General features: G+C 35.2%; 1 protein-coding gene across 3 annotated transcripts in view; it reads right to left on the reverse strand.

The window, feature by feature from the left end:
• Nucleotides 1-23064, reverse strand: part of GRIK2 (glutamate ionotropic receptor kainate type subunit 2) — an 833871-nt gene that overhangs the window by 316566 nt on the left and 494241 nt on the right. For all 3 annotated transcript variants that reach the window (XM_069077158.1, XM_069077159.1, XM_069077157.1), the window contains one exon: nt 9259-9372. In XM_069077158.1, the coding sequence (XP_068933259.1) occupies nt 9259-9372 (114 nt within the window). The remainder of the gene's footprint in view (nt 1-9258; nt 9373-23064) is intronic.

The following is a 23064-nucleotide window of genomic DNA, read 5'->3' on the forward strand; positions in this document are numbered from 1 at the left end:
CTAAAGAACTAGAGGCCAGCTAAATAAATCATAAGGTGCTAGACCAGAGGGAAACCTCAGAACTCATTTAATCTTATTACCCTCATTGTCAAAATGAATATACTAAAGAACAAAGAATTTTCAAAAGTCAAACAAACAGTAAATGGAAGAGTCCAGACATAAATAAGGGTCTCCTGGTGCTTTTTGCCCAGTTCTTCCTATTTCAACAGATTGTTTTCTAGTTTCTATATTGAAGATATGTTAGGACATTAAGATTTTTTTAGAATAATCAATAAAGAAAACCACACTCTGAAAATTTTTGTTGTCTATTATAAACACACAAACATAAACACACACATTTATTGGCTTAATGCAATTTATTTTTACTTTTCAATATTCATTTCCACAAGATTTTGAGTTACAATTTTTTCCCCATCTTTCCCCTACCCCCACCCCAAAATAGCAAGCCTACTGAATACCCCTTCCCCCAATCTGCTCTCTCTTATATCCTCTCCCTTCACCCCCACTAACTTTCTAGTAGGGCAAGATGGATTTCTATACACCAGTAACTGTATATCTTATTTCACAGTTGCATGTAAAAAACTAATTTTTAAAACTTTGAGCTCTAGATTTTCCCCCTTCTTCCCTGCTCATCCACCCCCACTGGGAACACAAGCAATTCAATATAGGTTGCATAGGTGTAGTTACCCAAATCATTTCCATAGTAGTTATATTGTGAAAGATTAATTATATTTCCCTCCATCCTACCCCCCACTTGCTCTATTTCTCCTTTTACCCTATCCTTTTTCAAAAATGTTTTCTTCTTCTTGGGGCGGCCAGGTAGCACAGCAAGTAAGAGCACCGGCTCCAGTGTTGAGAAGACCTGGAGATCGAATCCCGGGCTCAGACACTTAGCACCCACCCAGAAACACCTGGCCGTGTAACCTTGAGCAAGTTGCTTAACCCCAATTGCTAGAAAAAAAAATGTTTTCTTCTAATTACCCTCTCCTTCAATTTGCCCTCCATTCTATCATTCCCCTTCTTATCCCTTACCCCCCTATTTTCCTGTAGGGCACCATACCCAATTGAGTGTGTATATTATTCCTTCCTTAAGCCAAATTCAATGAGAATCAGGTTGTCCCATTCCCATTCCTGCCCTTCACCTCCATTGTAACGGTTTTCTCTTGCCTCTTTTATATGAGATAATTTACCCTAATCTATCTCTCCCTTTCTCCTTCTCCCAATAAATTCCTCTCTCACCTCTTAATTTTATTTTTTAGATATCATCCTTTCATATTCAACTCATCCTGTGTCTGCTGTCTATGTATACATGAACATACATATGCCCACACTCACATACATATTTATATACACATAAACCCTCCTATACATACAAATATATGTATGTATACATATATATACATATATATATTCCCTTCAACTATCCTCATACTGAGAAAAGTCTTATGAGTTACAATTATCATTTTTTCATGTAGCAATGTAAATAGTTCAACTTTAATAAGTTCCTTATGATTTCTTTTTCCTGTTTACCTTCTCATGCTTCTTGTATTTGAAAGTCAAATGTTCTGTTCAGCTGTTTTTTTTTTCATCAAGATTGCTTGAAAATTGTCTATTTTCAGTATTTTCCTCTGTAGAATTATACTCAGTTTTGCTGGGTAGGTGATTCTTGGTTTTAGTACTAGCTCCCTTGACCTCCAGAATATCACATTCTAAGCCCTCCAATCCTTTAATGTAGAAGCTGCTAGGTCTTGTGTTATCCTGATTGTATTTCCACAATACTCAAATTGTTTCTTCCTGTCTGTTTGCAGTATTTTCTCCTTGACCTGGGAACGCTAGAATTTGGCTATAATATTCCTAGGAGTTTTCTTTTAGGGATCTTTTTCAAGAGGTGATCAGTGAATTCTTTCAATTTCTATTTTGCCCGCTGGTTCTAGAATATCAGGCCAATCTTGCTTAATAAATTCTTGAAAGATGGTTTCTGGGCTCTTTTTTTGATCATGGCTTTCAGGTAGTTCAATAATTTTAAAATTATCTCTCCTGGATCTATTTTCCAGTTCAGTGGTCTTCCAATGAGGTATTTCACATTGCCTACTATTTGTATCTGTTTTATATTATCTTGATTTCTCATAAAGTCATTAGCTTTCAGTTGCTACAATCCAATTTTGAAAGAGTTATTCCCTTCAGTGAGTTTTTGACATTCCTTTTTCTGTCTGGCAAATTTGGCTCTTTTTTTTTTTTTTTTTTTGCCTTTTGGGGGGCAATTGGGGTTAAGTAACTTGCCCAAGGTTACACGGCTAGTTTTTTTTGTGTGGGTATTAAAAGTGTCTGGGGCTGGAATCGACTTGGGTCCTCCTGACTCTGGGGCCAGCACTTTACTCACTGCGCCATCTAGCCACCCCCATCAAATTTGGCTTTTTAAGGCATTCTTCTCCTCATTTGGCTTTTTAGGCCTCTTTTGCCATTTAAGTCAGTCTATTTTTCAAGGTTTATTTTCTTCATTGTATTTTTGGGTCTCCATTACCAGGCTGCTGACTCTCTTTTCCTGATTTTCTTGCATCATTCTCATTTATCTTCCCAATTTTTCCTCCACTTCTCTTACTTGATTTTCAAAATCCTTCTTGAGCTCCTCCATGGCTGGTAACCAGTTCATGTTTTTCTTGGAGGCTTTTGATGCAAGAGTTCTGACTTTGCTGTCTTCCTCCCACTCCATGCCTTGATCCTTTTTGTCCCCTAAAAAGGATTCTATGGTCTGTTTGTGCTTCTGATGTTTGCTCATATTGCCAGCCAATTATTAGACTTTTGAGTTCTTTGCCATGGTACATCTCTGCTTCCAGAATGGAGAGAGTTATGTCCCAAATTGCTGAGGTTTTCACAGCTATTGGAGCTAATAGATAGGTGCCCTCTCTGTAGCCCCCACAAGTTCTGGCTCACTAGTTACACACCCTAGGACCACCAAGCAAGACCAGGATCCAGACCCAAGCAGATTAAAGCAAGAGCAATTACCCTCTGAATAGTCTCTTGGTCCCCCTACAATCTGTAGGCCAGGAGCTTCTGAGGCAACCAGGCTGTGGCTGCTGGACCAGCCATGCCTCCAAGGCTTTTCACCCCAGGGGCAGAGGCTGTACCACTCTCTTTAGTCCCCCCCTGCTCCAACACAGTTCCCCACTAACCTTTTACTTTATCTTTGGTGTTTATGAGTTGAGGAGTCTGGAACCTGCCACTGCTACTGATGTTTCACTCTCCTGAAGTTTACTCCGGCAGCTGCTGGTCAGGGTCACCCTGTGGCTGTAACCACCTGGCGCATGCTGGACTACACTTGGCTCCCAGCGTGGTGTGAATAGACCCTGTCCACCTGCTGGGCTTCCTTCAGCAGGAAATTTGATTCTCTTTGTCACTTTGTGGTTTCTGTAGCTCTAAAGTTTGTTTAGAGTCATTTTTTACAAGTATTGGAAGTGATTGGAGAGAGAGCCCATGCCAAGTTTGTGCTTCTGCTCTGCCATCTTGGCTCCACCCCCCCCCCCTTAATGGTTTAATATAATGAATATTTTCTTCCAGTAACCGAGGGAGCCATAATCATAATTTGAGTAAATGACTGTACTATTGTCATCATGCTAAACACATGGAAGAAAGGCAAATTTACCACAATTGATGATGGGCCTCTATAGACAATCATTGTTTTGCAGCATAACAAGGTTGAAAAGGAATGACCTCACATCTAAGAGCCATAACAATAACTCTGTGGATTTTCCAAGCTCATAGTAAATCTAACAGTTATATGAGTATGTAAGAGTGTTACCCTATATTACTCAATCATAATTAAGGTAACTAACAAGAAGTTCTATGCCCAGATTTTATTACATTTATTCAATACCCATGGCTCTTTGAATTATAGAATCAATCAATCAAAGGAGTAAGTAGAAATAAATGGATTGAAAACAAATGATATCACACAGGTTTTGTGTTTGGTCAAAGAGAATCAGCTATATCCTGTGCAACTCATATAAAACCCCCCAGGTTTGTAATCCAGCATTCAATAACAGGCAAATCTAGGGTTGAAGTAGCTTCAGTTAAATCCTTGAATAGAAATGGTCCATGGGACAAAAGAGTATTAGACTCCTCTCCCCTTGAAGAGAGGATGATCTTGTGAATTTTTAAAGATCAGAAGACATGGGCTTCCAGTAGGTTTCAGAAGAAGTGTCCCTATAATGAAGTGATTAACAGTAGCATTTGCATCAAGAGATAAAGACAAACTAGACATACCAAGGAAAGGTAACTTTGAGACTCTACATAGGCACTGAACCTTGGAATTCATCAAAAAGTACACACACCAAAGTAGATCTTCATGAAGACTATAAATGGAGAAAAGGATTTCAAGAAATCAGGAGCTGTTACCAATTGTGTTCTCTAAACTTGAATCATTGTCTCCTAGGATCTAGTGCATGCAAGGAGAGAGTGTATCCCAGATTTGGAGGGTATTTTCATCTAGCAACTGTTCTTACTATATGAACTTAGTAAATTGTCCTTTCTAAAATCTTATAAACTTTGCTATACTAAATGACATCAATTGCTTAAACGATTCTAGAGAAAACACTAGACAGAGCTTTATGAGTAATGGGGTTATTCCTAGAACCGTTCAGGAAGAAATAGTAGCTACCTTCTAGGGACCCAACCTGATAGAGCTAGTGGAAGTTGCAGAAAATGGGCCAGAAGGGGTAATATAAATGAAAAATTACCAAAAACAGTTTCCTAAATTATTATTTTTTCTAGGTCTCTTTAACAATTTTTTTAAATGTGATCAGTTATATTATATATATATATGGGCAAGTGAAGGGATGGAAGAAAGGCTCATGGAATTTTATGATGCAATTTTATCAAGTCAAGTTGTATGCTTTTGAAAATAAATTGTCTGTTATATTAGAGAAAAAGAAGAAAGGAGAAGTATCAGAAAGCGTTAGAAAATTATAGTAGGTTGGCCACATTAGGAAGCCTGATTACCATCTTCAAATGGTCTACAATGACAGAAATTGTTTGCCAATTTGGAAGGGTAACTTGGGTTTTAAATGAGATTTAGGTAGGAAATAGAATGAAGAAGGCTCCAGGGTATCTGAGCAGCAGTGGAACGAGAAGCTGTACACTCTTAGAGACAAAGTCCAACTTTCCTCTGAGTCACCAGTCTGGTCATGATGACTTAATGATGTTTCAAGGCACCCAGATTGGAAAGCACTGAATTGAGACTTAGTTTTCAACCAAGATACATGTTGAACCAGAGGCTACAAAAGATAGTAAATCGTTGTTGTAGGCTTTTTCTACACGTGACTATTCAAACAACTATTTTCCCTCATATTAGCTACTCAATTTAAACTAAAATGTGTCATGAATTACTTATAAGATACCATGTGGAATGGCAGTCAATATAACAATGTAATTGCCATCATTTTGCATCTGGAGTATTATCTTCAATTTTGGGCACTGAATTTTTGGAAGGATATAGATAAGTTGAGAACAACCCAAAAAGGACAGATAGAATGGTGAAAATACTGTTGTTGTGGCTGCCATTTGTCCTTTGTTTTTGAGGAGGACCATTGACATAACGGTGTTATGTCTTGACTTACAAGTGAACTGGATTTAAGTGAGGCAGAGTTGCAAGAAGTTGTCAGCCTCACTCTCTCTTCATGAGTCATCAAAGTCCAGTGGCAGGATAAAAGGCAAGACAACTGGTGATGGCCTGAGATGCAGTGGATTACTTTGGTACCTCAGATGCCTGACCTAGCTCTAAGTGCTGCACAGTGCCTGTCAGTCTTTTCATGGCTGTTGGAATAAATTATTCTCATCTATCCATTCTGCCAAGGAAAGTCTTCACATGCTTAGGGTAGACATCCCCATAACTCACAAACAGGTCTGAGGTTGTCAGTTACCCTCATCCTGTTTTAGCTGGTCTGCAGAGGTAGGTTACCAGTAGGTGGCAGTTGTAACTGCAACAGCTTTTTGGATGAGAATTGGTGAGTTGGGTGGAAACCACAGGTGGATGAGTGACCCTGAAAAGGGTTTGGCAACCCCTCACACCAGAGGTGCTAGTCCTCCTGAAAAACCAGTATGAGGACTAGTGACAATAAATAATAACAAACAAAAAAATAGGGAAATAACAGAAGAAGAAATAACTCATGAAGGTTGTGACACTTATCCTTAATAATTTAGAGAACTATCATGGGATTAGACTTGGTTTCCCCCTGGGGGCAAAGCTAGAAGTGATTGGTGAAAGTAGGGGTAGAGAAAATATAAATATAAGATTATTATAAGGAGGAGAAAAAAAAATACTTCCTAACATTTCAAGATATCCAAAAGCTAAACAGGTTGCTTTATGACATAGTGGATTTTATTACAGGTCTTTTAGAAAAGGCTGGATGAACCCCTTGTAAGCTTTGTTATAGCAAGATTTTTTATGGGTTTGACTGAGTTCACTCCCAACTTTGAAATAGTATGATTCTTTTTTTTTCCTTAAATTGAAGAAATAAATGAGCTATCTCAATAGCATATAAATAGGACATTAGAATAAAAAGAAGCACACAGGAAAAATAGGGTACTGTGACTATAGAAATGCTTGGTACACTGAAGATAATACAACATAGATTGCCTTCTTGGTTCTTCATAACATAGACACTTTGTGTGAGGTGTGATAGGAGAGAGGCCTTGGGATCTCTGCTGCAGAGACAAATTGAGCTAACTTTATTCAAATACCTGGAATCCTTCCTCAAAGTATTTCATGGGTGAGATAAAGGCCTCATCACTACATATAAATTTTCTCCACTCCCTATAAAAGATTAAAATAGGCTGACCGTGTTGAATAATGGGTGGGATAGATTACATTTATACAATCTCCCTATAATATTATGTATAACAAGGGGCAGCTAGGTGGCGCAGTGAATAGAGCACTGGCCCTGGAGTCGGGAGGACCTGAGTTCAAATCTGAACTCAGAAACTTAACACACACACACACACAAACTAACTGTGTGACCTTGGGCAAGTCACTTAACTCCAATTGCCATACCTTCCCCTCTCCCCCCAAAATATATTATGTATAATATATAACTATGTAAAATATAATACACTGTCATTATTTTATAAATTATCAAATTATATACTCCATTTCATAGGGTCACAGATTCAGAGCTATAAGGGATCTTAGAAATTATCAACTACTTACTGTTTCTGAGCTTTACATAGTTTTAGGTGTACTAGTGTTATCTTAATTATCTTGAAAAATTTACATTCAAAGTAAAGAGAAGTTATCTAAATAAAAATAAACTATGCAAATATTTGAGTATGTATCGTGAAATTATAAAGTGAACTTTCAACTTTGACAGGAGTTATTTTGCTGTCCATATAACTGCTCATACGTAGAAAAGAAGTATATGAAATAGTTTCTGGCTTCAAATAGCGTAAAACTTTTTTCTGGGAACAATATTAACACATATCAAAAAGCTAGAAAACAGGGCAGCCAGGTAGCACAGCGAGGAAGAGCACTGGCTCCAGTGTCGGGATGACATGGGGATCAAATCCGGGCTCAGATACTTAGCACCACACCCAGAAATAACTGGCCATGTAACCCTGAGCAAGTTACTTAACCCCAATTGCTTAAAAAAAAGGTAGAAAACAATAACAAAATACAGATATATGTTTACTGTATGGAACTACCTGCAAGGACATTATAATATTGATGTCAAATTAAAATAGAAATTGGTACCACTAAACCACCTATAAAGATGCCTGCAGACTACATGTTGACTCAGAAAATTACATATTGACATTATTTATGTTCTATTGTATTTTATTTATTTTGTTAATTTTTCTCATTACATTTTAATCTGGTTTGGGCTGTTGGGAATGCTGCCAGCTCTTTTCAACTCCTCTGCAATAGAAGTTTAGAGGAGGATGCAGTCAGTGTGAAATTAGGAAGTCAAGAATGTCTTCATGGAGATCAGACTTCAGCTGAGTATTAAGAGATGGAGAGAAGGTGAAAAGACAAGACATTCTAGAGAGCAAAAACTGCATAAGGAAAGGCATGGAGATAGAAATGACAATGTCATCTTGCAGAATAATCGAAGATAACATTGGCTAGGTTAGGTGAGGCCAAACCATATAAGACCTTTAAAGCTAGGCAGAGGAATTTGGGTTTACTGCTGTAGGCAATTATCATTCTCATGCATTTGAGTGATAGAAACAAACAAATAAAATTAACACAATGATTTCTATCATTGCCAATTCATGACTACCCAGCTGGCATAAAATTGCACTTGCTGATGAAGTTTTATCATGCTTAAACTTGTATATTCTTCCATACCTATGTTGCTGGCATATCTTGTCATGACTAAAAGGATAAGAAAATTCATTCAATCTGGCTTGAATTGTTAGAATAAATCAAGTTTACCAGTCATATAAATCTTTCTACTTGATGGCTGTTTGGACATTAATTCCACATTACCACTGATTGGTTTCTAAAAATGTTAAGACTGGGGCATTAGGTTTTTTTCATAGTAGGTAGAAAGTACTGACTACCAACTGCAGAAGAGATGCTCCTTTGTCTTCAAATGAAAATTGCTTTTCCAAATGGTGGTATAGGTATAAGTGGTCATTGCTGTGTGAGCTCATTTAAAATGTATAATTATAAGAGAGGCAAAAATATCTAGCTTATCAACATTAATTTAATTCGCTTGTTACTGAAAATGTGTCTTGCTGGGAAAAATAATTTAATTTCATTAGGAACATTAGTTAAGAAAAAGTGCTTCTTCAGGATGAAAACAATTAAACCAGATCAAGGTTAAAACATAATTATAGTGGGAAAATATTGGGGGAAATGTGCTATTGACACTGAAATGAATCTGTAGGAAATGAAAGCAAAACTGAAATTCATTTCCTACTATTCTCTTGCCCTTATTTGTACATTTTCCTAAAGCCTGACATTGAAAAGACTGCTATTTTAATTCATTTATTAGAAACTTAAAGATTTCAGTTAACATATAAACCTAAATTATTAATCAACAGAGGCAGCACACAAATTAAAGTAATTCACATCAATGAAGCCTAACAAAATAAAAATCTGTGACTAAATTAACATTGGCTCATCTATTATACAGTAATTGCTAAATAACTGTAAAATACATTGCATACTGTTCATTAGTGTCCCAATTAGAATATCCTTTTCCATCCAACTCGTATGCACATCAATATTTCTCTAAAAGAAATGTGGATATAATTACTTACCAAAATGGTAGTAACAATCAAAGAACGATTGGATAAAGAATCTGTAATGTTGGCAGGTTTTCCCTTTTGACTTTCCGTCATGTTCAGGCCGCTGGCTGGATCCCAAGTTCCAATCTATAAAAAAAGCATATGTACTTTATCAATTGTCCATCAGGCACCTAGGAGAGAGTACTGTCAAAGAAAAGTTAAGGCTGCCAACACTTATTATTCACCTCTGCCACATTATCTGCTGTCGTTATATTAAAGTCTGCTTGTTTAAAGCATGATTCACTGCACTGTGAAGTGTGTCTGTTGAAGTGTGACATTAAGGAACAAAATGATCCCCTGACTTTCTAGAGCCAGGCTAAGTACTTAAATTTCCATTCAAATTTTCATTCACCAAGATAAACCACATTGGATGATACTTTGAGAGTTAGATAGAAACTCATTAATGGCATATATCCTTTACTGTAACTAGATATGTCCCTATCTCATTCTAAATATATTATATTAAAAGATATAGGACAAAATGAAAAAACAAGGCAGAATATGGTTATCTATAGAATTAGGTTTTAGAAGGATGTTAGAATGTCTTCTTTGTTTAACATCCTAGAAAAATAATATTTTGATTTATTTTTAAAGGACCTTCAAGGAAGAGAAAACAGTATAAAGATTTCTTCACTTCTTCAACCCCTTTTGCCTACCCAATCCCATGTGATATTTTAAGCAATTTTTCTTGGGGTTAGATTAGGAGGCTTATTCCACCCAATATATATACCTATCTTCTTTAGTCCCTGAGACTTCCTGTCCCTCCAGAGCAACAATGACCTCCCAGTCACTCTGCCCCACAATCTTGGAATTACCCTCAACTCTTCATTTGGACCCCACTTATTTAATCTTTTGCAAAGTCTTGTTTCTACCTTCACAACATCTCTTGTATATATTACCTTCTCTCTGTTACATAGCTGGCACCCTAGGGCAGTCCCTCATTACTACATGTCTGGATTATTGTTTGTGTCCCTGTCTCAAGTTTCTCTGCACTATAGTGCATTTTCCACTCAGTTATGTAAAGGATCTTCCTCGAGTCTGATCATGTCATTCTTCTACACCATAAAGTGTAGCATCTCCCTATTATCTGACTTAGCTGTTGTTGCTTTTTTTGTGTGTGAAGACAGCTTAAATACTACTTTCTTCAAGAGACCTTTCTGAGTTCCCTCTCTCACAAGTAATATTGTCTATGTGAATCTACTTCCTTATAGCATATCTTGTATGTACAGAGATATGTGTATCTTGCCTACCCCATTAATATATGAAATCCCTGAAGGAGGGATTATGTTTATGTTTTTTTAATAGCCTCTTGATTATTTAGCACAATCCCATGGCACATAAGTGCTTACTAAATGTTTATTGATTTACTGACTGATATGTCTGTCCTATAAGTAGATTAAAAGTAATGAAAGTATTTTTATGATCATGTAGTAGTGACAAAACAATGACATCATACCAACTAGCATTGTTTGCAATATGTGTAAGTATTTATTAAAAAAAAATAATGGCCCCCAAAACTAGAGAAGAATGATTAAGAGGAATGACTGTGACATGAAAAAAAACTGAAATAATTTCTTTACCTCACCACCAACCTCATCACCCAAGATTATGTACTTGCTGGATGATTTTCTAGCTTGTTTTTACACACAGAGATAAAACACAAGGAATTCTTCTATGCAAAAGAAACCTTCAAGAATCTAAGAAAGCAGACTCACAGATTGTTAGAATCTAGAAGGAAATTTAGATGTCTTCTAGTCTAAGCCCTTCATTTTAGTGATTAAAGGGGGGAAAAACAATCCTCAGAGGGGTTAAGTGACCTACGCAAAATCCTACAAATAATAAGTGATGAGATACTTTCTCTTCTTACTCTGTACTATTTCACTTGATGATCTCCACAGTTCCCATGGATTCAATTATCACCTCTATGCTGATGACTCTCAAATCTTTTTTTGTTGTTCAGTCATTTTTCAATCATGTCTGATACTTCATGCCACCATTTGGGATTTTTCTGGCACATATATTGGAGTGGTTTGTCATTTCCTTCTCCAGCTCATTTTTTAGATGAGGAAACTGAGGCAAACAAAGTTAAGTGACTTGGCCAGAATCAAATAGCTTGTAAGTTTTTGAGACCAGATTTGTATTCAGGAAGATTACTCTTCCTGACATGAGGCACAGTGTTCTATCTTCTACACCCCCTACCTGCAAATCTTAACTATTTCTAATCTCTCCCCTAACTTCCAGTCTCACATTTCTTACTGCCTAATGAATATCTTAAACTAGATGGACACATTAAAAACTTAACATTTCCAAAATTGAACTCATCTTTCCCCCAAAACCGTTCTCCCTTACAGTTTCCCTATTAGTGTCAAGTACACCATTAAAATCCCAGTCACGCAGGCTTACAACCTTGGAGTTATCAACTCTTCACACCCCTTTTACCCAATATGTTGTGAAGGTATTTCAGTTTTGCCTACATAACTTCTTTCACATATCCCTTTATCTCTTTGAACACCACAACCTCCCTGATGCTGGTCCTCATTCCTTTATGCCTGGACTAATGCAATAGCCTACTGGTTTATTGGTCTGCCAAAAAGTAATCTTCCTAAAGTGCATGTATGACTTTGTCACCTCCACTCAACAAGTTACGCTCTATAATCTGCAAGATCAAATAAAACATCCTCTGTTTGGAGTTTAAAGTCCTTCATAACCTGTCCCACCTCTTGCCATTCCAGCATTCTTACTCTTCACACTCCATTCCTTACGTATTCTGTGATCCAGTGACATTGGACATCTTGCTGTTCCCATCCAAGACTATCTTCTATTTATTGGCATTTTCCCTGGCTTCCCCAACCCGTGTATGAAATACTCTGCCTCTTTATTTCCACCTCCTGGCTTCCTGGCTTTTTTTTGCCTTTTGGAGGGCAATTGGGGTTAAGTAACTCACCCAAGGTTACAGGGCTAGTTTTTTTGTGGGGGTGGGCTGGAGCCGAACTCAGGTTCTCCTGACTCCGGGGCCAGGGCTTTACTCTCTGCGTCACCTAGCCACCCCATCCCTGGTTTCTTTCAAGCCTCAGCCAATCATTTCCAATTTATCCTGTAGGTAGCTTGTTTGTACATAGTTGTTCATATGTTGTCTCCCACACTTCACTGTGAGTCCCTTGAGAGCAGGACCTGTCCTTTGCTTTTCTTTGTGTCCCCAGTGCTTAACACAGAGCCTGCATATAGCAGAAACTTAGTAATTGTTTAATGACTAACGGACTGACTATATCACACTGCTTTTCCAATCACTGTATTCCTTCATAATTCACTTTTCCAGATAACTTTTCTATTCCTTTCACATTTCCTCATAGGCCAGTTTCTTAATCCATTTATTCACTTTTATTACTTTCTGATCAAACTTATTTACTCTCTAAGTTCCAGGAATCCTTCTTTAGTTTCATAATACAAGAACACATACAGAGCTACACTAAGAGTCTGATCAGGACAATGAGAGACAACTAGAATTCCTATAAAGTAAATGTTCTTATTTGTTTGCCAGTATTACAGGGTTTGGTTGTTGTTATTTTTAAGCAATACAATGATTTCCTTGTGAACACCATCAATTCTCAGTTGAGGCTGTCACATTCACATATACCTTCTCGTTAGGGAAAAATTAAGGGTTGCATCAACCATGACAAAATGAATCAATTAATAAAAACAAAAGTCAGTTGATTCAGTGAAAAACATCCAAAAGTGTTTTTTTCTGAAGTATGAACCATACCAATCAGTTGATTAAAATTTCTTTTAAAAAACTGGTTATTTTGAAGTCTAACATGCATAATCTAAATATTATAACAGTCCTTTATTTGTTACTATAGCCCTTTATTTCTTTATTTCTAGGTATTGGTACAGTCTGTGGTGCTTTGAATTTTAATATACCAGCTGTGCTTTTCTAATATCGTATTGGTTTCATCCTCAGACTTATTGATTATATTTTCTAACTTATTAACAAGGTTCTCATTAGATAAAAAGGTAATTATTAGCTCAAAGTTGGTCTTTGCAAATTACTTTCTTATTCACAACATTTTTGTTATAACAGTGCAACTAGCTTTTCTCTCAACCAAATAATGGAATTCTTGCACCAAGAATACATGAACTTGATAGATAGATGATAGATAGATAGATAGACAGATAGATAGATAGATAGATAGATAGAAAGATAGATGACAGATTTACATATATACATACATTTATACACACACATTATACACACACATATTGACCTACATGACTGAAAAGTCTTCCCTTTTCTCATTAGTTAACATTGGCTTTTACCCCCAGGATTATGTAACCCTGAATTTTTCTATGATCTCACAACAAACTATTTCTTTGGTTGAATCCTTGCATGAATCTTAGAATACAAATCTTGTGCATAGGTACTTTTATCCCTTATTCATAATATATACTAAAAACCCTTTGCTTATTTCCCTCCTCATATTTTTAAAAGTTATATCATTATACTTGTCTCCTTTTCAAAGTAATAAACAATATGTCTTCATTGTATATTTGCATTTTTTAATCTGCAATGATTTTTTTCTGACAGTAGTTTTTGCATGTTTTTCTATGTTTTTTTTTCCATAGTAGCTATTCCATGAATATTCTAACCTGTTTTCTCCCAATCCCAGATGTCTATATAAGCCTCTAACCTCTGGTTTTGCTCATTCTAGACTAATGTCCCAATTTACTCTGTATTTTAAATATTGAGATTTTTAAACACAGCTTTGATCACATCATTCCATGTCAAAATGTACACTACTTCCTAAGTCTAGCCTTCTTAGCCTGGTTTTTGAGACCCTCACTAACTTACCTTTCCAGTTTTAGTTTCTCATAACTATATATACGTATGTATATACACACAGATATACATGTATATGTCTATATCAGAATAGGTATAATATTACATTTTTCTATATTTATACTACATTGTATATTATGCCTATGTCATGTGTAATTTATACAACATAATTATATATTTCATATGATGTACAATGCTATCATATATAAAATAGTACACATTAGATTATTTTTATTTATTATTTAAAGAACACTAATGTATTATAAGCTGAGGAACAGCTCTATTATATATATATATGTATATATATATATATATATATATATTACTACATATTTCATATTACCTATAACATATAATTGCCTCAGTTCCTAATCTAGAAAATGAACTGGTAGAAGAAAGGGCAAACCATTACATTATATTTTCCAAGAATACTCCAAATGGGATCAAGAAGAATTGGACCTACTGAAATGATCAAACAGCAACAAAAACCTCTGACTCCAGATTCAGTATTCTTTCCACTCCCTTTACTTTTGATAAAAGTAGAATAAAAATGGTATTTTTCTAATTCTACCTGAAATTTAAAGAAGTAACCTTTTTGACCACTTTTATTATAAAAGTTCTTACTATGAACAAAACACATACATTTTGAAATTGTCTTAAGAATCTTATATCAAAAGGAATAAAAACCTATTTAAATTTAAGAAACTAATCCAAACAAATGTTCTAATATTTGGCACAATAAAACCCATCAAAAATCTACTGGACACCTCATGTTGACATTAACTAACAAATCATCCACAGGGGGCAAATACAACTTTCTGCCTCAGAACAACCTAAAACAATGAGGGAAAATAAATGAAAAGCTGCTCTGATTATACATTGTTTTGACTGAATGTCAGACAAATGGATCTGCGTTGAATGAGAAGTATCAACTGCATTCACTACAAAAATGCACATGTGATGAAAATGAAAGCAACTATAGTGTACATCTTTATGTCAAAAACAGCCCCAACACAATGAGAATCAATCCCAGACATAATGCAACCGTGGTAATTCTTCCCAATAGAGAGTTGCCTCTGACTATACAGAACATGAAATGAAAGTTTGGCTTGAAGTATGAATCTTTTGAATACTAAAGTTTTTGCAATACTAAGGGCAGAATCATCCACTTGAAGTTGGACAGAAATTCAAAGGTTAGCTAGTCCAATCCCTACACTAACCATGAAACCTCTCAACAAATAGTATCCAAACTCTACTTGAAAACCATTAGTGTTAAGGAACTATGGATCTCTGAAGGCAGTTTCTTTCACCTTTAGACAGTCCTCACTATTAGGCAGTTGTTCCCTATATTGAGCTAAAATCTGTACAGGCCTCCTGCTAAAAATTAAAACCAGTCAAATCTCCTTTCTACATATTTGTGTACAGTGATAATTGGCTTTTGGATTGGAATGAGAAACTGAAAAGATTGGAAGGAAGCTTATTTTGTATATTACTTGTTCCTTATACCTGGTTAGGCCAATGTTGTTATCCCATAAGAATATAAGATTCTCAAGGGCAACAATTGATTTTGCTGCTTCATTGAGTCCACAGAGATCTCAAACATATAGTAAGTGCTAAATAAATGTTTGTCAATTGATTGCTTTCCTTTTAGATTTTATATTTCACTGAATATATTTACCAGTTAAATAGTTCTATTGTAAAAGTACACTTTAAGTAACACTTAAACATTCTAATCTGTGAAGTATGTAGAATTTTTTGTAACACCGAAAATATTCTAGTCTATGAAGTACATAGAATTATTAAACTTTAGAACTTACAAAGAGCCATAGTCCAATTTTTAAGCTAAGAAAACTGAGGTGAGAATGTGTTATATGTCTTGTTCAAAGTCCAAAGTCACAGAGCTACTTAATGCCAATACTAGAACTAGAATCCAGGGCTGTAATTCTTATGGATAGAGTCAACACAGTCACTTTTATACATGAAAAAATGTTAATATGCTCTCAACCTTTATTGAAAGTGCTGTTATTCAATGTTTGATAAATTAACCTAGATAGAAGTTATCTATTTGGTCTGATTATCTGTCCTCACATGAATAGTCTATCTTTACCACTGAGAAACTCCAAAAAATGAAGGCCCATATTCACAAAAATTGCATTCTGATAACATTCTATTAAAGGCTATTTCTTCAAGAAAGGAAGTTAAGTGGAAGATTAACCTTGAAATCAAATCCACTGCATTCAATTTGTGTTTAGCACAAATGTGATCATTCTAAAATAGCCTTAGGAAATGCAAAGGTTTCAGGCAGCATATTCACTGAAGGCTGCAAAATAAATTCCCTGGAGGCCAAAAGAAAATGCAATGGACATTGACCAGACTATTTCATTTCTCTCCAATTATATTAAATATTAAAAGTCAACTTTTAACAACATTGCAGTCCTCAGACAAGGAAGATTGTGTGGTACATAAAAATGAGCCAGCACAAATTAATTTTACAACATTTTTAGTGATACCAGAAGGAACATGTTTGGGCTCAAGGCCCACTTAGTACCTACTTCCTCCTTTTTTTAAATAAACAAGGCTTGTCTAACTTCAGATTAAAAACCAATGAACAACATAGAATTTCTCTGATACAGAGAAGCAAGAGGAAGTTGCCATTGAAGGGAGTTTCAGTGCTCGGTGTGGTCATGTGTAATAAAGTAAATACTATATGTTCAAAACTCAAGAAAAAATATTTAAGTGGATTGAATTGGTTGTCCATCCATCATTCCAGAAATAATATGAATAGGATATTACTATTTCAGTAACTGCGGATGTCAGCTATGCTTTTAATTTACCTTTTACATAGAAGAATTTCTTATAAGCAAGGGGATAATCAATAGTGTATAGTTCCATAGCTGTAATCAGTCACAGAGTCACTAAAATAATTGAAGCAACTTTACGACATAATTCTAACCCTAGAATGTTTTTATTTTTCTAAAGCATCTAAGACAAATAAGTTTTGAAAATGTTTTCTCCCTTTTGTAATAAAATGTAATAAAACTCAGTTTATCTTGATTATCTTTTGTTTTGGAGTGTTTAAATTTTAAAAAAAAAGGTCGATTTGAATTCAGGACAAGGAAATTATTGATTTGTAGCACAAGTTTCTACCTAAAATTATACAAATACATTCTTGTAACTGAATTTTGTAATATTCATATTTGAATCTGCTATTGCTTTGGTGATTCACAGAAGTATAAATCCATTGACCACCCAAATGATAACTAAATATGCAAAGAGTAAAGACTTGCTTACATGGCTTCAAATATAAATGAAACAACTCCAAATTTTAATATAGAAAATTTTTAGAGGTTCAAAATTATGTAAAAGTCAATACTCCAAAGTTATTCCATTTTTTATTCAAAGAAATATTTTAATAATCTTGATCATCACTTGCAATACTCACCTTTTATAATTTTTAGTGTAAACATCAAAATAAAACTGAAATAAAGGTCATATAAAATGAGTAATTAATTCTTTTTAAAACTGTCAAAATATGTGGTATAGTAGAAAGAATACTAAACTTAGAGTCAAATGACCAGAGTTCAAAAGATTTCTGCCTTTGTTACTTCCTAGGAGCTCAGTTTCTGAAAGATTAAAAGTACAGAGGTAAACTAGATGATCCCTGATAGCCCTTATAATAATATCTCATATTTGCCTCGCACTTTAGTATTGAGTATTTCTCCGATTACTAAATCTTATTGAATTCGAGTCCACTGACAGCACAAATATATCAGAAAGGCTATATGTAGGTGGACAATGAGGTAGATCAGAAATAAATAGGAGGTAAGAAACATATATGCATTACTTTCCTAAGCTGATCCTTGTCGTGAAAGCATATCCCTAAAAAAATAAAAAATAAATAAAATAAACATTTATTAAGTGCTTATTATGTGCTAGGCTATATAAACATATATGTATATGTGTATGTGACCTCACTGATGCATATATTCTCTCCAGCAATGATGTCCAATTCAAATAGAAACAAGGGTCATTAAACTGTATATAGGATTCCTACAAGTCATTAGTGAACCATATGTCAACACATCTATGTTCTATTGTGTTTTTAAATTAATTTTGTTAGATGTGTCCCAATTACATTTAAATTGTTTTGAGTAGCACTCAGGAATGTTGCAGGTCTATTGTAGCTAGTGAGTCACATTTTTTTACATTTCTACTCCACAATATAATAGATCACAGATCTATGCCTGCCCACTGACTCAGTATAACTCTAGTCCATATTCTCACATAAATTCATCATACTCAACATCCATTCAACATTTTGGGGACCTTTCTTGCTTTCTCTTAACATCATAAGATTACCAATGATGCTCAAAAGATGACCAGTACTTAATCCTTGCTCATGCAACATGACTTCTCTTCCCTTTTTTTCAGTCACACATTTCTTACAAAAAACACTATATGATGCCTTATACTTATTTATTGCTTAAGAGCTATAGTGACAGCCTCCTCATATTCACCATGCACTTTCACATTGCACTTAAGGTGAAAAATGTTTTTAATTTTTTAGAGATGTAATGGTAATTAATTTGAATTTGAAGACCCCTTTTTGTATTGGCAAGTAAGCAGGTACTTGGCACTTAGTAACTGATCAAACCTCTGTGAAAGAAACAGAAGGTATGAACCTCTGTTCCTGATGTAACAGGAAGGGGTTGGCTGAAACAGGAAGTAGCTAATGCTGTGTGTGTATAAGGAAAAGCCTCAGAGAGTCACAGTCAGAATTTCTTGGGACCAGTATCTATAGGCAGAGCAGCTACAGAAGAGAAATGAGAATCAAGAACTGAGTCAGAATTTCCTGAGAACTCGTGGTGGTGGAGCTTTTTCTGAGGAGGCACCCAGAAGGCCAGGAGGCCAGGATTCCAGGAGCACTCCCCCAGGATGGATAAGGTGATTCTGATTTTTTGAATGAGCTGCAGAAGACTGAGGAAGCATGACCAGGATGCTAAGACTTTGTCTATTTGTGGCTTGGTTGAGCCTTGAATTCCCAGGAACAAAAATTGTGAAGGATTTGAGATGGCTGCTGGACCCTGTGAACTTCAGTGTGGAGCAGGACCTACCCAGAGAGCTGGACAAGGAACTGAGAGCTGTTTGCCTTTGAATACAGGTGACAGTTTGGTGAATTCAGGTAGGACTTGCCTGCCTCGAGTCAAGATGAAAAGACCTCTCTGTGGTTACTGAGTAGTAATGAAATTGTAGTTTACTAGTGAGCTAGGGGTAGAGGGTCTGTGTATTTTTTAATGATTGTACTTAGTGATTAATGATACTTAGTAATTGATTGCTGAATAAGTAACTGATTGAGTAAACTTAGTGTGCCCCATGAGTGGAAGACTTTGACTATAGTACCTAAAGATGATTGTTCTTTGTTCAAAACTTTGTGGCCATTATGGTGGAAACTATGTGGCCATTTTAATGATAAGCTGTTTTGAATCTGTGATAAGTTGTAACATTGTGTGAATGCTTTACATTGATTCTCTGTGAATGTTTTGCTCTGATTTGTTATGGAATAAATAGAGTGTTCACTATACTGTGTAATCAGAATCTTAAAGTCTGTTCACAGTAGCATTCTTCTGGAAAGTTGCTCATGCATGACCTTATAGGATACTATAGTATTACAGTGACTTTTAGCTTTGGGACCACATCCCTGGAAGAATATTGGCATTAAAAATAAAGGTGGACTTTTATTTCTGAGATAAATGTGGGATCATTAAAGGAACGTTGAAATTTACCAAAAGCAATCCTTCTCATTCTCCTATTCCTTTATAAGTCTTGGCCCACTTGAGAGAGAGAGGCAGACAGACAGACTGAGACAGACAAGCAGAAACAAGGAAGGAAACACAGAAAGACAGAGAGAGACATACACAAGCTGCAAGCTTTTTTTGTTGTCCATTCATGATATTGACAGTAAGTACTATTCATTTACTTGTTTTTTCCTGTGTGGATGGCTAGGTCAAATGCTATTTATTGATTATGAATATCATATGGAAGACTTTGCAGTGTTTCAAGGCTTGACATAGGATATCATCTGCCAACACAAGAACCTGGAAGAAGTCTTCATCTATTGCAAATTCTTCTTCAATTTGAACTCTCTGTTAGATCTCTCCTTTGACATGGGCAAATGCCTTTGTAGAGCTATGCCAGCTGTTGTATCTCTCCCGTGAAATTAATGGTCAGAAGTTCCTTGGACAAAATTATCTCTGTGCTACGCTTTTCAAGATTTTTTTAACTCAATTTTGATGTACAGTTGGGAAATACCTTATTAAGAGATTTTAGGGAAGAATTTTTTTCTATTAAATTTTATAGTCAACAATAAACATAGTGGGATTTCATTCTCTACATCTTTTAGTCAATTGTATGATAGTAAAGATCTGCACTAGTGTGGAAGTTTACTAGTAAAAGCTTGTCACTTGTGGAAAACTCCATCTCTCTACTCCAGGCATTTTCTCTGTCAACTATGTCTGGGTTGTTGTCTTTACCCATCTTTTCCTTGTGTCTTCCCTGGCTCTCTTCAAGTTCTAACTAAAAGCCTACCTCCTAAAGGAAGCCTTTAACAATCCTTCTTAATTCTAATGCTTTCTCTCTGTTAATTATTTCCTATTTATCATATATAGATATACATAAATATTAAAAATATATACACATATGTATGTGTATAAAGATATGTATATAGACACACATGTGTGTGCATATATAATGAATTTATGTGGACACATATATACACACATATGTGTATATATGTAAGATTCATATATATATATATATATTTTTATGTTCACTTGTTGCCTCCCCCATTAGATTCTGAGCTTCTTGATGGCAGAGATGTCTTTTTGCCCTTTTCATATCTCCATTTCTTAGCATAGTACCTGGCTTACAACAGGCACTTCATAAATGTTTATTGACTAACTGATTGAACTTACTTCCCTAATATTGAATCAAAGATGTCCTTGATAAGTACATAAATTATTCTCATAAAAATGTTATTAAATAGGAAAGTAGGCATATTTATTCATAAGTGACAAAGTTCTCTCAGTCCTCTTCTCTTTGCTTATTAATAATGTCTGAGGGGCGGCTAGGTGGCACAGTAAGTAAAGTGCCGGCCCCAGAATCAAGAGGACCCGAGTTTGGTTCTGGCCTCAGACATACCCACACAAAAAAACTAACCATGTAACCTTGGGCAAGTTACTTAACCCCAATTGCCCTCAAAAAGGCAAATAATAATAATAATGTCTGAGATTTTTTAATGTCTTTATTGTCCTCTCCATCCTTCCCATACATTTTGAATCAATCACTCAATATCCTCACAATTGCTTTACCTCTGGGAAGGATCTCTCCTAATTACCCTTGTTCTGATCCAGTTGTTTTTCTCCTTTCTTTGTTCTCTTCAATGACATTTCTTCCTCCTCTATAAAGTACATAGCAGACTGATGTTTGAGTCTAAGTTCAGTGCTTTTACCTTCCTTGATGATGAAAAAGTTATACTTTTTTAAAACTTGCAAGTCTTTTCTATTTTCTGCTTATTTTTCTCTTTCAAATTCATCCTTACATGCCCTCAGGATGGCTCTACTAATTTGAATCTCTCATCAAATATGTTTAAACTGGTTTATTGCTCCACTTTGTTTTGGGAGATAATCTTCCTTCTTCCTTCTCTGTAAGATATTACAAATGAGCTTATTCTCTAAACCAGTATTTACCTTGGCTGTCATGTGTCTTCGTTTGCAAGTAAGAAGTGTTTCCTAAGATGCTTTTTAGTCTCTTGTGATGTCCTCGCTAGTATAGCTTACTTAATTTTATCAAATTGAATGAAATTATTAAAATTAGTGTGGTTTCTGTGTCCTGTACATATTTGGTTTTTAGTTTCTAATAAATTGTTAGCATATATCAGATTTAAACTAATTTAATCACATATTATATCTTTTTCTTATTTATGTCATTTCTTTTAGCTTTGCACTAATTTTGATCTGTGTTCTAAGAGATCAATGGTCTGTCCTTAGGAATGATTCCCACATCAGTAATAATTTGGTATCTATTAAGATAGAATTTATTTCATGTCATTCTGCTTGTTATGCCTAGAATCTTCTAATTCTTTGCAAAAGAAAATATTCATGATATATAGGTAAAAGGTTTCTGTGTAGTCTATAAATTTTGACCTCTCTCATTCCTTATTCTTTCTTCTTATTTTCAGCATATTTAATGCCATCCTCACCTAAGCCTACCGAAAATTGAAGCTATCAAATATTTAAATGTACATTTATTTAACTCAAAAGGTTTTATTAAGTTATTCTAGAATTTATCTGCTTTTTTCATCTTCTGCTGTAGATTTTGGTGTATAGACTACAATTATTTTCATAACAATATTTTCGCAGCTATTTATCATGAGAATTGTAATACAAGATAACAAAATATCCCATGCAATCATGTTTCCTGTTGCTCTTGGATGCATAATAAAAATCTGCCAACAACCCACTTATTTGCCTTTCAAACAAGAACGTGTGAGCCATCCTTCCATTTATTTGACAATTCTTTCTGTACTCTCATTTTGTTTATAGCAAAAATGTCAAGATTGGTATTATTCGTTCCCCTTTACTAGCATGTCAACATATTGGTCATTGGTATCCCCCATACACCATTATGAGAAACTCATGTAGGACTTTTTGTGGAATAATAAGCAAGTTTATAAGGTATCTTTCATCAAGGCCAAAGCAAGGTAAGGACTGTTCTTTTCCTTTCTACACATATCTTTCAATCTGCTCTTTTTATTTCTATTCTTTTTCAGGTTTTTTAATAGAATTTTTCCTGTTTGGAAACTTGGGGGTGAATATTCTGGGAGGAAGTGGGATATACTGTGTGAGTCTAGACTCCTAGATTTCTAGGAATGGTCCTGTATTTGAAGT

This window comes from Petaurus breviceps, unplaced genomic scaffold (assembly GCF_028583685.1).
Source record: "Petaurus breviceps papuanus isolate PSGF00001 unplaced genomic scaffold, PetGlider_PUasm1.0 90977, whole genome shotgun sequence".
NCBI lineage: Eukaryota > Metazoa > Chordata > Mammalia > Diprotodontia > Petauridae > Petaurus > Petaurus breviceps.